The sequence below is a fragment of the Engystomops pustulosus genome, chromosome 1 (assembly GCF_040894005.1).
Source record: "Engystomops pustulosus chromosome 1, aEngPut4.maternal, whole genome shotgun sequence".
Lineage (NCBI taxonomy): Eukaryota > Metazoa > Chordata > Amphibia > Anura > Leptodactylidae > Engystomops > Engystomops pustulosus.
The window spans coordinates 258,499,926-258,513,718 of NC_092411.1; the positions used below are offsets into that span (position 1 = coordinate 258,499,926).

The following is a 13,793-nucleotide window of genomic DNA, read 5'->3' on the forward strand; positions in this document are numbered from 1 at the left end:
GCACATTTACTAAAGTTGTTGTGCCGTTTTTCTGGCAGACTTTGCACATAATTTCATCTGAAAAAACACTTGCACATGTATTTAAGTAGGATCCACACCACATATGTGTCACACGCAACCCTTTTCTGTCGCGGCTCCACTTTTCTACAGGCAGCACATATTTTGTCACCTAGGGGGCGTTCTGGTGCACAGTCGCATTGTGCACCACATTTAACATGCAAAGTCTGACAGAAGTGTGTCGTGAGCCTAATGTTAAAGGTATACCAAAAAAAAGTTGGTAAACTAGGTCGGGGCAGAGCAGGGGGCAACAGATTCATGGATCTGGAGCCCCCCAAACACAACACATAGTGCAGTTGGCACTGTTTTTAGTAAATGTGCCCCAATGTATATTAGCACCCCCCCCCCCCCCCCCCCATGTATTGTGATTGGTCTAAAGTGCTGGTTTGTAGGAAAAAAGTTAAGGCCCCCCCAGTCCTGGATGCAACCACATCCCCTCAATTTAAATCTTTTATAAATTAATATGCAGGTATATGAAGGAAGTATGTAAATAAAGATTATTAATAGTATTGCATTTGAGATAACATAAGTGTGTAAATTAAAAGTGACTATGCACATAAAGAATCTCTTTCGTGCTAATTGGTGCTGGAAACAATAATAAACAGGTTCAGATAAGGTCCATAAACTATTTAAGGAAAAGAACTGACAAATCATATATACATTGAGCATAGCGGAGCCAAGCCATATACAGTATCATGCCAAATTTCTATAGTAGTAAACAAACTATAGCGGTATTATTTCTTACCACATTAAATCAGTATCTATGAACTATAATAAGTAACATCACATTGGTGAAAATGCTGCAGCATAAAGATACGTTGATAGTGTAAAGCATTAGCCCTTCTGCTTCCTGGTAGTAAGATTACGTACAGACATCTCACAGACATATTGACAGTAATTCATCTTCCATCTATATCAAGACACGTATTAATGTAATAAACTTTGATCACTTTGCACAGGAACAGACTGGGATATTCCTGAAACAGCAGTAGACATTGTACTACCTTTGTTGCCCGTATCACTCTGGGAAGGTTGAAGATCATCCATCTAATAGTTCCACAGTTATAGCCCATAAGTGATTTGGTGGCAAGGAAAAAGAAGGGAAAAAAAAGCGAATTCAATGTGAATTCAATTATTTTCGAAGATGTCAAACGCAGAAATGTAGAATATAAAGTTGACTTTTTTCATTTGAATTATAAAAATTTCTAGCGATATTTATAAAGAACTGGTATACAACACAACACTGTGGGGTACACGGACCCTAGTGAGCATGATCAGATAGATCTATAAATATGACTATATATCTAGTACATACATCAGTTACCGCTAGTCACAATAAAGTGTAATGATATTGAACATATAACATTGAGAAATAATAGCAGAGTTAGATTTATTTCTTAATTTAATTAATTAAATCCAAATATTATGGTTTCCATATTTTTTTACTACTATATGATAGTAAGAGTTAGGCTGCTTTCACACTGCCATATGCTCGCGATGGCCATACCCGGTGGAGTATACAGCCACACTCTAGGGAGGCGTCTGGCCATAAACACGGGAAAAGATAGAGCATGCTCTATCTTTTTCCCATGCACGGTAGGGCATGGTGGCACAAGTGTGTACGCACCACGACTGAGAGCCATAGGCATTGAATGGGATCTATATCCCCCCAAAACTGCAGTGTAAAAGGGGCCTTATAGAAAGTTGTATTCTCGGGCGTCCACTACAGAGAGTTACATTGGGTCAAAAAATTTTCCCCAATTATAAATCAGTAGTATAAATCCCACTCTACCTGATAGGATTTTCACTCAGAAATATCTGCTGAATTCTATCTTGCTAGGAAGAAAGATGGAACCCACTGAGGTATCAGATTACATGGAAGTCTTTGGAGATGGGCTATTGCTATTAATGTTTTTAGGAATATAATGTTCACTAAAAGACAAGGTGGTATTTTTGTATGCCAGTAAAAGCTATGGTAGAGTCACAATTCGTGGCACGCGGCCAAGAATTGCAACTTTTCCCCCCATTGTACCACAGTGTGAGCCATGCTGCCCCATTGATTGAATTGGCGGTGGCACTTGCTATAGACTGTACCAGAAATAGCGCAGACTCACGCCAGGCAGAATTCCTGCCACAAGGACTATGCCCTTAGCATCACCTGTATGGCGGGGTTGTCATTAAATATTGGGTCCTCCCTTGATCAAAAGAATGGCGGTTGTTCCACATGAATGGAGCACTGGTCTGTAAGGCCAGCTAGTGCTCTTTTCACCACTGTGGGAGTTTTTGGACACTGGACACCCCTTATATTGTTGGGAATAAGTCCAGTATATATTGGTTCTTGTAGTCTTGACATAATGAGGTTTCACAATAGACAAATCTACAGTTCACAGCAGAATGTCAATGAGTAATTATGAGCAGACCATACAAAATCTGTATTTTGGTGTTGACTGCCATAGCAGGAGCTACAGAAAAAAATATTTAATTTTGTGATTCATTTTTTGATGTTTTGATATGCAAAACATCCTCTTTAAAAGTAAATCAACAGGAAGATCTAGTGACTGGTGGAACTCGATAACCCCCCTTGCATGTAAATATTATTTCTGAAAGGTTTCTGAATTCAAAAAAGCCAGGTGTGCAAAACATAATCCTGGAGGGTTGGTGACAGGCTGGAGTTCTGGGATTTCAGGTAATTAACCGATAATTAGCCAATTAGCTTGCTCTCTATATCACTAAGGAAAATGTTTAGTAGTGTGTTTCCTTGAAATCCATCCCCAAGCTCTACTCTTGAGAATGCAAGTCATGCACCCCTGGTTTAGCCTACAATCTCCCTATACACAATGCTCATGAGGGAGGATTATACCTATCATATACATATACTAATGGTACACACAATTGTGTTGCCATACACGTATGGATTTCTGAATGATCCTTCACCTTTAATGTTATTAACCCATCATTTAAAGGAAACCTACCACTTGTAGTGGCAGGTTTCCGATGGCAATACCGAGCACCAGCTCAGGGTGAGCTGGTGCCGGAGCTTATTTTAGTTAGTGTTTTAAACCGCGGTATCGCGGTTTAAAACACTTTTTAAACTTTATAGCCGGCGCAGGCAGGTACGCGCTCGGCGCTTACCGTGCACGCGGCTACATAGGAAGTGAATGAGAGCCGCGCGCATGGTAAGCGCCGAGCGCGTACCTCCCTGCGCCGGCTATAACGTTTAAAAAGTGTTTTAAACCGCGATACCGCGGTTTAAAACACTAACTAAATTAAGCTCCGGCACCAGCTCACCCTGAGCTGGTGCCCGGTATTGCCATCGGAAACCTGCCACTACAAGTGGTAGGTTTCCTTTAATTCTAAATGGACCCAGCCATGATTATGGAACTTGAATGCAAACCGCACACCAAAGACTTCCTATTACATTAAGCAATTGGGTGGAAACTCAATTTGACATTTGTGTTTGCTTTGCATGGCTATACAATCGCCAATCAGCCAATCAGATGGCATGCTCTATTTTTTGTTCTTTTTTGATTGAGTTGAGAAGAGTAGAAAATTATACATTGTAAATAGATTCAGTGACCAAAACTCCATTAAATGACACAGGGTAAAAATAGAAAATTTAGCTACTGGGTGACATTTTGCACATTCAAAGAATGGTCCTCTCCAAAGTAGTAAATAGACATCTACAGTATAACCACTCCACGAGACTGCTGTGCCAAATGACTTAAAGGAAACCTACCACTTGAAGTGGCAGGTATAAGAGGGAACTACCGAGCACCAGCTCAGGGTGAGCTGGTGCCGGAGCTTAGTTTTGTTAGTGTTTTAAACCGCAGTATCGCGGTTTAAAACACTTTTTGAACTTTATGGCCGAAGCTGCTTTGGTGCAGGTAGGTACGCGCTCGGCGCACCATGCGTGCGACCGTGCGCACGGCTCTCCTTCACTTCCTATGTAGCCGCGTGCACGGTCGCGCGCATGGTGCGCCGAGCGCGTAGCTCCCTGCGCCGAAGCAGCTTCGGCCATAAAGTTTAAAAAGTGTTTTAAACCGCGATACTGCGGTTTAAAACACTAACAAAAATAAGCTCCGGCACCAGCTCACCCTGAGCTGGTGCCTGGTAGTTCCCTCTTATACCTGACACTTCAAGTGGTAGGTTTCCTTTAAAGGGTATTCTTATCTGGACATTTATTAACATTTAGTTTAATTGGTTTACTATATAGATAAATCTCTTCAATTGCTTGTTGTTTTTTTTTTTTTTAATTACCTGTGTGAAGACAGGATATCTATCATTGGATATAACCACCCCTGCACTCTGAGAGCGGTGGCCATAGATGCGCTATTGAACCCCCCAACCAACTGGATTCATAGTTAATTACAACAAGATGACTGTGGGACATAAAGTAACTCCTAGACGTTTCTTTGTGCAATCACCCCAGCAGTAGTGATTGCATCCAAGGACAGCTATCTCATTTCTAAAGAACAACATGGCTACATTTATGGAAAATTATCCTTACACAGGTTTTTTTTTTTTAAAACAACATTGAACTGAAGAAATGCATGTATGTGGAAGATGAATTCAATCAAATGTCATTGCCCATGAGCCTCGTCATGAATCATAACTATGAACCAACATATTAAGTAATCTAGTTTTGTTAATTCTTTGGCTGGACATACAAATTAGGTCATTCAGATAACAGATATTTCTTCGACCCCAGATGCATGCTCAGTTGTCTAGGCCTGCAGTTGCTCTGAAGGAGATAAGAGAAGGTTATCTCTCTAAGAAGAATAGGATCATTTGTGTTGACATACTAAAGCCCAAGCCTTCCCTACTTAACCTTGCATCAGAAGACAAGAGGTTCCCACATACATGAGAAGGTTAGACAATTTTTAAAATTGATGCATTTAACCAAGAGTGATATGATGTTTATGGCCAGTTTTACATGGCTCTACTATCGGGCCAATAATTAGGAACAGGCTTTCCTAATTTCTCTCTATCCCAATAATTTGCATATTTTGTATGTTGGTAAATAGTCTCCATTCCTTTAGGAAGAATGACCTGCAAATTGTCAATGTGACAAGAGGACAGTTAGTCACAAGCATGCTATTTGGAAGTTGCACCCTTCGGGGCACCTATGAGCTGTATGAATCCGATACACAGTAGATAACCCACTGAAAAAAAAAAGAAACATAAAATAATTTCAAGAGGGTTCTTGAAGTTTTTCTTGAGCATAAAGTCAGAAGTTGTAGGACCTAATTTTTGTAAATACACATATTTAAGGAATTTGTTTTCCCTAACATGGTAAAATTGGCAATGGTCAGTATAATTATTGTGTTTATTGAATTTCCTTATATGTTTCACTTTGACTTATTTTCTTATCTTTTTTCAAACATTCCAACTAAGAATGAGCAACCCCAAACCACAATGTTCGGGCTCACCCCTGCCAGTAACTGATTGCACCCTAACCAAACTTTTGTTAAACTTTGCCACACTTGGCAAACCACAGTCTGTATGGGTCTGCTCATCACCAATATGAACTGTGAAACTATGTAATCTTTCCCTTGTGTTTCCTTATGGTTTACCAATTTCTGTTAATTTTTTTCTTTGTAGGATTAGAGTAGACCCAATGGACCAGCATTTTAATTCAGCCTTATCTGCTAAATACCATGGCTGGCAAAGTATTGTTTTTAAGAAAATGGAGTTTTTGGAAAATATTCAATAGTAGATTGTACCTGAAGACCTATATATTTATAAGTTGAAGATCAAGAATCTATCTGCAGACAAAGCAACATATTTTACTTATTCTTTCCACATTGTCTTTAAAATAGATCAACATTTTATAAGTAGACAGCTTTCCTCTGCAGAAACATGAAAGACTATTCAATAAAAACATTTAACGGCATAGCCAAAAATGCTATTTTACGAGTGATCTATACAAGACAGCGTTTTTCAAGAAAAACCTACAAGTGGACCCAAACAATTCGTTACGTTTTTATGCTATTCAGCAGCTGACATTCTATTCATGACCCTGATGCAAGCCTTTCATTATTGTTAGATAATATCTGCACTAGGTAATGCCTGACAATTGGATGACTAATAAAGAAAGAATGAGAAACCAAGGTTGGAGCAGAGAGTTATAAATGACAATCAGAAGTAGGATAATAAACAATAAAAACAGCTATTTAATGTGTCTAGCCGAGTCCTCATCATGCCATCCTTGTAACTCTTTCCGGCTTAATTCACATTTGTGGTGAACAGAAAGAGTTCAAAAAAGTCATGATTTCCCATGTGATACAACTGTGCTCAGGAAACAAGTCTACAAAGGCAACTGCTACAGATGTTTTGTCTAAGACTTGCATCGGGAAATTTTGGAAACAAGTGTAGACGTATCCACAGATCAATGAAAACTTCTCATGTAACCAGATAGAAAGCTGGTCGTGAACTCGTGCTCACCACACAGAGGAGATGAAGTCTTGCAAGACGAAAATAAAATGAGCAAAATAGCTGCGTAACCCACACATCACATCTGACAAATCTGCATTAGTACAAATGGAAAAAAATAACATCTTACAAGCTTTCGACTCATCAACAGGAAGCGGGAATGACAGACCACAACTGGGTTTTGTTTGTCCTTTGTTCTAGATGTGAATTGTTATTTTTTTTTTTAATTGACGAATAACGGATTGTTAAAACCATTCCAGCTGTAGGCAGGTAGTGAATCAGAGCATTGATCATTTACATATACATGGAAAAGTCTTTAATTATGTTGCCTGATTAATTCCTTAGTGCAGATCTACTGCAAAACCTACAAACAGGTTCCAGATGTTGGCATTAATAATGAACACAATTTATGCACAAGGAAGCATATATGTGAGGTCTATGTCGATGAGAGAAAATGAGGATTAGCCTGAATTTTTTTTCCATTCTTTTTAATGTAAATGGAAGGTTTCAGGAAAAATAACAGCTATTATTGCCCTTCAAAGGGAAGATCTGTCTTTGATGTTCATATCTGTGGGGTTAGGGGGTGAATATATTTCTACAATAGGCCAACCCTATAACTAGATACTACCGTCGGCCAACCTTACTGTAAATTACAAAATGTATTTATAACAGTCCCCTATGTATCTACAGCTTCAAGTGAGGAGTAAAGTGTTGACATCAAAGCCCAATGTTCATACAGGTGTTAGTTATGGAACGTCATGTGTGTATACAGTCAACATATCGCTAACACTTGTGGATGAGACATCTAACACCTTTCCTTCACATGGCCAAGATGAGAAATAACTCTCTCGATTACATTTCGCAATGTTCCCTTACCCTTATTAGAAGAATGTACTTAATAGATACTTTGTTTCAAAAAAATTAAAGGGGTTCTTTAGGAATATATAGTTTAAAGACAAGACTGCTAGACAGGCTGTAATTTCCTGACATTCTTTCCATTAACATTCACTCCCTTGAGTGCTGATCACATGGACCCAAGACTATAGGATTGAGAAGATTGAGAAAAAAAAAGTACATCTAATGCTATGTTACTTAAGCTATAAATATTCAACCATTGGAGCCAATGGCATGGTTGTGCAAAACCTTGCATTACAGAACTTTGTGCTGAAGAGCCAAAAACGAGATCAATCATGTGGTCGTGGATGCATTGTGTTATAAACCTCCCGTTATATTGACCTAATAGTCAGTCAATAGATTTGTGCATAACTTGTGTATAAAAAACACCCTAAAATTTCAGGCATTTAGGGGACGGCACCATAGATTATTAAAGAAAGTCTTTCATCACGTTTGAGATGATAATGTTACTAGCAGTGAGCCCAGCTCGGTTACTAGGGGTCATCTGTAAGTCGGGTGTTCTTAAGTAGGGGACTGCCTTTATTAACTCCCTGGTTTCAAGTTGGGAAGGAACTTTTCCTACAATGTGGGGTAAAATGCAGTGTTGCATCTGCCATGAAGCGAGTTGAGCCTCTGGCCTCAGGGTGCAATTTATCATTGGTTTTGGCATGAGCTTAAGCCTGCAAATTAAGATCTCCTCCACTTTTTAGCTTCTCTATCTAGAAATGTTATACTAAATGTCTGTGCCACCTTAAAAGTCCCCAGCAGCTTTCTCCTTACAACAGGACCATGTTCTGAACATACAGTACAAAGAGCAGCATTTCATACTGTGGAAAATGAAGTAGCTCAAAATAGAGACGTAGATAAACACACACAAAGAATAAAGCAGATTTACTAAAAATAGGCCTAGTTTTAGGCTGTCCTATAGTGTAGAAGGATCACAAATCACTGTATTTTTTGGACTACAAAGCACACCGGATTATAAGGTGCACCATCAATAAATGCCTGCTAAAATGTCTAGGTTCATATATAAGGCGCACAGGATTATAAGGCGCACCTGAGGACGAATGGCCAGCAGGTGGTAGACCTGTGCACAGTTCAACGCAGCTGTTGTCTGTAAGTATGGTTCATATATAAGGCGCACTGGATTGTATGGCACACCTTTGATTTCTGAGAAACTCAAAGGATTTTTTGTGCGCCTTATAGTCTGAAAAATACGGTATATAGGGCAGCATCAAATCTCAGCAATGAATACTTTGCTTCATGACTATCAGAAAGGAAAGGAAAGTATTGCAAAGTTCCACATAAAATCTCCTTGTCACTTTCAATTCATCCTCTATGAAATCTCGGTTCTGTCCTTTCACATTTGCAAGACACAGAGCGGGACATAGTGACTGCAGATGTGAACTATTCTGAAATATCCAGTGATGTAGGCTGTTTCCCGGCTCCTCTCCGTTCATGTAATAAGCAGTGTGAATTTCCTCAGTAATAATATTAAATCTTTAATCCATGGCGTTTCAGATGTATGGCCTACAGTGAGCACAGCACCAACATTGAAAGAAAAAGAGAAAATAATATTCTGAGATGAAGTCTACACTGAAAATCCACAACTGGGAAACAAACAGAGCTATTGATCCCGACAAATCATCAGACAAGACAAGGAAAACATTCTTGATTTATTGCCAGCTGCGCACTATAATGAGTTATGTAGAATAAATTAAAGACTTTACACACTGTTATATCATTTATCTGAGTATTCAAGAAGGGGAACAATGACCGTATTGTAAGGACCTGGAGATGACCATTTATGCTGTGCATGTGGAAAGTGACGGACACCAGTCATTACAAATGTCACATGAATCAGAGATGACGAGCCATACACGATTTCCATATACAGGGAGAAGGATCTATTAGACGACATGTTAAAGAACCATAATAACAATGTTTCACAGTCTTCAAAGAATTTAACTTTGTGGCCAGTGGTCGGGCGCCATTACAAAATGAGAGCCAGGCCCCCAATTATAATGTATTGCTTAGAATACTAGTCTACTCACATAGGAAAGGTACACCATATGGGCCCCCTAGGCCTCTTGGGCCCATTTGTGACCGCACACTCTGCACCCCCTGCACCCTCTGTTTGTGGGGTGAAAGGGTTGTCCTGTCATAGCAAGTTAGACGGTATCCACAGGATAGGGCCTAACTTACTGCACAATTGGGATCTCAGTGATGGGACCCTAATGGAACATGAGAACAAAGGTTCCGATCAGCCCCCCTGAAGGAGGGTCCCATAATTGAAACCCCCACCGATCAGCAAGTTAGACATTATCATGTGGATAAGGCCTAACTTGCTACAACGGGACAACCTCTTTAGATACATTTTGAAAATTGATGCCATGTTCATGCATTTAGTTCCATCAGACCTACCAGAAGCGTAATGGAAGGTAACAGAGATATGGGAATGTTCATTGAAGTGTATGGGGATAGAAGGTTCACAAAAGGTCTAGCATTCCCCTTCCCTTTTTTGTGTCTTTTATGCTCTCCTAAAACTTAGAGTGTAACGGAAACACCCCAATGTAGAAGAAATAAATTAATAAAATATTCCCAAAGGGGGCATTATCTGTAACATTGGTGGAAAGGTAAAAACTATACACTATACAATGGATGAACTTTGAAGCAAACAGCACCATCTACTGTGTAATGGTCATGGTGAAGTACTGCATCTCACCATTCATTGAAATAAATGGGAGACCAGTCCGCTGGTCTGCAGGGGAACAGGTGAATTCTCCAATTGGCCCTTGAGCTTGTTGGGCCTCCAAACCCTGCATGGGCAGAGTTACTGTTTGAGCATTTATTTATTTGCCCTCAGAGCCCATGTTTAAGGTAAGTGCCAGTCAGTGAGTTACTAACAGGGGTTCCTGGAAAGTAATAATTCAAGACAAATGTATTTTGCCTATTTTATAAATTAGTGAAATTGTGTCAGCCAATATTTGTGAAACAGTGGGCACCATAATGGATTTTTCTGTTTGGTCCCAGTCATCCCAGTTTGAGACTAGAGAAAAGCCAGCAATAAGCCCGAATGGATGTAACCCAGTCATTTCTAGCTTTATCCATTGTGCGGCAGTAGCTGATCAAATAGACAATTAATATATATTGTCTTCAAAATCCCTTTAAGAAGACCAGCTTCAGATACTGAGTGGGACTGGTTGACCAACCAATGGGTATAGGGGATTTTCATACTTCAAAGATGATTTCCTTGTTAAGGGGGATTGAGGAGGTTTTTTTCTGATAGGATAATCCTTAGACAGTTGTGTCAGGCAGCAAGTCAGCCAAGCATGCATGTGTAAGGGAGTGTCAGAAGGAATAGCTGATAAAGCTACTTACTAAGTTTCATAGACCTTATTAAAAGCAGATGTACTATAAGTGACATACTAGATGTACTATAAGTGACATACTACATGTACTATAGGTGACATACTAGATGTACTATAAGTGACATACTACATGTACTATAGGTGACATACTACATGTACTGTAAGTGACATACTAGATGTATTATAAGTGACATAGTAGATGTACTATAAGTGACACACTAGATGTACTGTAAGTGACATATTATATGTACTATAGGTGACATACTACATGTACTGTAAGTGACATACTAGATGTACTATAAGTGACACACTAGATGTACTATAAGTGACATATTATATGTACTATAGGTGACATACTACATGTACTGTAAGTGACATACTAGATGTATTATAAGTGACACACTAGATGTACTATAAGTGACATACTACATGTACTATAAGTGACATACTACATGTACTATAGGTGACATATTATATGTACTATAGGTGACATACTACATGTACTGTAAGTGACATACTAGATGTATTATAAGTGACACACTAGATGTACTATAAGTGACATACTACATGTACTATAAGTGACATACTACATGTACTATAGGTGACATACTACATGTACTGTAAGTGACATACTAGATGTATTATAAGTGACACACTAGATGTACTATAAGTGACATACTACATGTACTATAGGTGACATACTACATGTACTATAGGTGACATACTACATGTACTATAGGTGACATACTACATGTACTGTAAGTGACATACTAGATGTATTATAAGTGACACACTAGATGTACTATAAGTGACATACTACATGTACTATAGGTGACATACTACATGTACTATAGGTGACATACTAGATGTACTATAAGTGACACACTAGATGTATTATAAGTGACATACTACATGTACTATAAGTGACATACTACATGTACTATAGGTGACATACAACATGTACTGTAAGTGACATACTAGATGTACTATAAGTGACACACTAGATGTACTATAAGTGACACACTAGATGTACTATAAGTGACATATTACATGTACTATAGGTGACATACTACATGTACTGTAAGTGACATACTAGATGTATTATAAGTGACACACTAGATGTACTATAAGTGACATACTACATGTACTATAAGTGACATACTACATGTACTATAGGTGACATACTACATGTACTGTAAGTGACATACTAGATGTATTATAAGTGACATACTACATGTACTATAGGTGACATACTACATGTACTATAGGTGACATACTACATGTACTGTAAGTGACATACTAGATGTATTATAAGTGACACACTAGATGTACTGTAAGTGACATAGTAGATGTACTATAAGTGACACACTAGATGTACTATAAGTGACATACTACATGTACTATAGGTGACATACAACATGTACTGTAAGTGACATAGTAGATGTACTATAAGTGACACACTAGATGTACTATAAGTGACATATTACATGTACTATAGGTGACATACTACATGTACTGTAAGTGACATACTAGATGTATTATAAGTGACATACTACATGTACTATAGGTGACATACTACATGTACTATAAGTGACATACTACATGTACTATAGGTGACATACTACATGTACTGTAAGTGACATACTAGATGTATTATAAGTGACACACTAGATGTACTATAAGTGACATACTACATGTACTATAGGTGACATACTACATGTACTGTAAGTGACATGCTACATGTACTGTAAGTGACATACTAGATGTACTATAAGTGACATACTACATGTACTATAGGTGACATACTAGATGTACTATAAGTGACACACTAGATGTACTATAAGTGAAACTTCACTCTAGAGTTAATTTCAGTGTATATAGAGTATTATAGTTACTTGTTATTTTACATATTTAGTTATTTCTATGTATGTAGTTTTAACGTACAGTATTAATTTTTAACCTCAGGTATTCCCCAGCCACTCACTGTACATTAATTACATTCGGCGCACCACTTTGGGTGCACAGTTCATGCCGTAAGGAGCAAAAAAAACCACAAATGCAAACATTTCATGTAATAAGATTATTAAAATACAGTAAAGTAAAGTAAAGTATCTTACATTATTTTTTTATTATTTTTTTTTCCGATTTTTGTATCTGATATTAAGCAGCTTTTAGTATTTATGTTGCTTTTATTTCCTTTTTGCCATTTTTAAAACATTGTCGAAAATGAGGGCTCTGAACAGCTACGACTTGGCGTAATCCGTATTTTGGAGAATGGATGGAGGAGAGGATTGTTTAAGACTTGTTCATCTTTAATCTCAACCATATGGTATTTGGTGTCTTCCAAAAATCTATCATTCAGTACAATTGGAGTGATGTAGGGATGGGAGCACAAGGATCGGGGAGCTCCACCTAACATTGGAATTTGCAGTATAAAGCTGTTTATTATTAACAAAACGACAGATTTTTGTAACAGAGATAACTGTGTATTACAAATTAATAATTGTTAGTTAAAAATACCAAATTTTAACAATATCAGATGTGTAAAACGATAAATATAGGGGATTATTATGAGCACAGTATATTTATTCATCTATTAAAGATCTAATATATAGATATTTAGAATATTTATCACTGACCTATGAATAACACCCCGTGTGTACAAGAATGTTCCATTGTTCTCCAATTTGTTTCCTTACTAAGTAGGACAACTTTTTTTAAAAACTTGATAATTAACAATTGCTAAAAAAGAAAAAAAAAATTACAAATTGTTTATATGTTTAAAATGCTGACCAGGTTATACCCCCTTTGCATAGAAAGAGATTATCCCAGCTCTGGGCTTTGATTTGATGCTGCTAAGATTTGCACTGGTTGGATTGGGCCTCTTTCTCACTTGCGTTGCAGATCACGTCAGAGTCCATTTGATCAGGGAGCGGTCCATTTTATGGACAGGAATCTCTGGCTGATGAGGTAAAAGACAGGAGGCTTCACTTTACATATCAAGGAAGCAGAGCAGAACTATTAATAGATGCATATTGA

The 13,793-nt window shown here is 38.0% G+C and overlaps 1 protein-coding gene across 7 annotated transcripts in view; it reads right to left on the reverse strand.

Moving 5' to 3' along the window:
* Positions 1 to 13,793, reverse strand: part of PCDH7 (protocadherin 7) — a 620,030-nt gene that overhangs the window by 518,522 nt on the left and 87,715 nt on the right. For 2 of the 7 annotated variants that reach the window (XM_072125975.1, XM_072125977.1), the window contains exon 2: positions 1,062 to 1,104. The exons of the other annotated variants lie outside the window; for them this stretch is intronic. In XM_072125975.1, the coding sequence (XP_071982076.1) occupies positions 1,062 to 1,104 (43 nt within the window). The remainder of the gene's footprint in view (positions 1 to 1,061; positions 1,105 to 13,793) is intronic. 7 annotated transcript variants of the gene reach the window in all.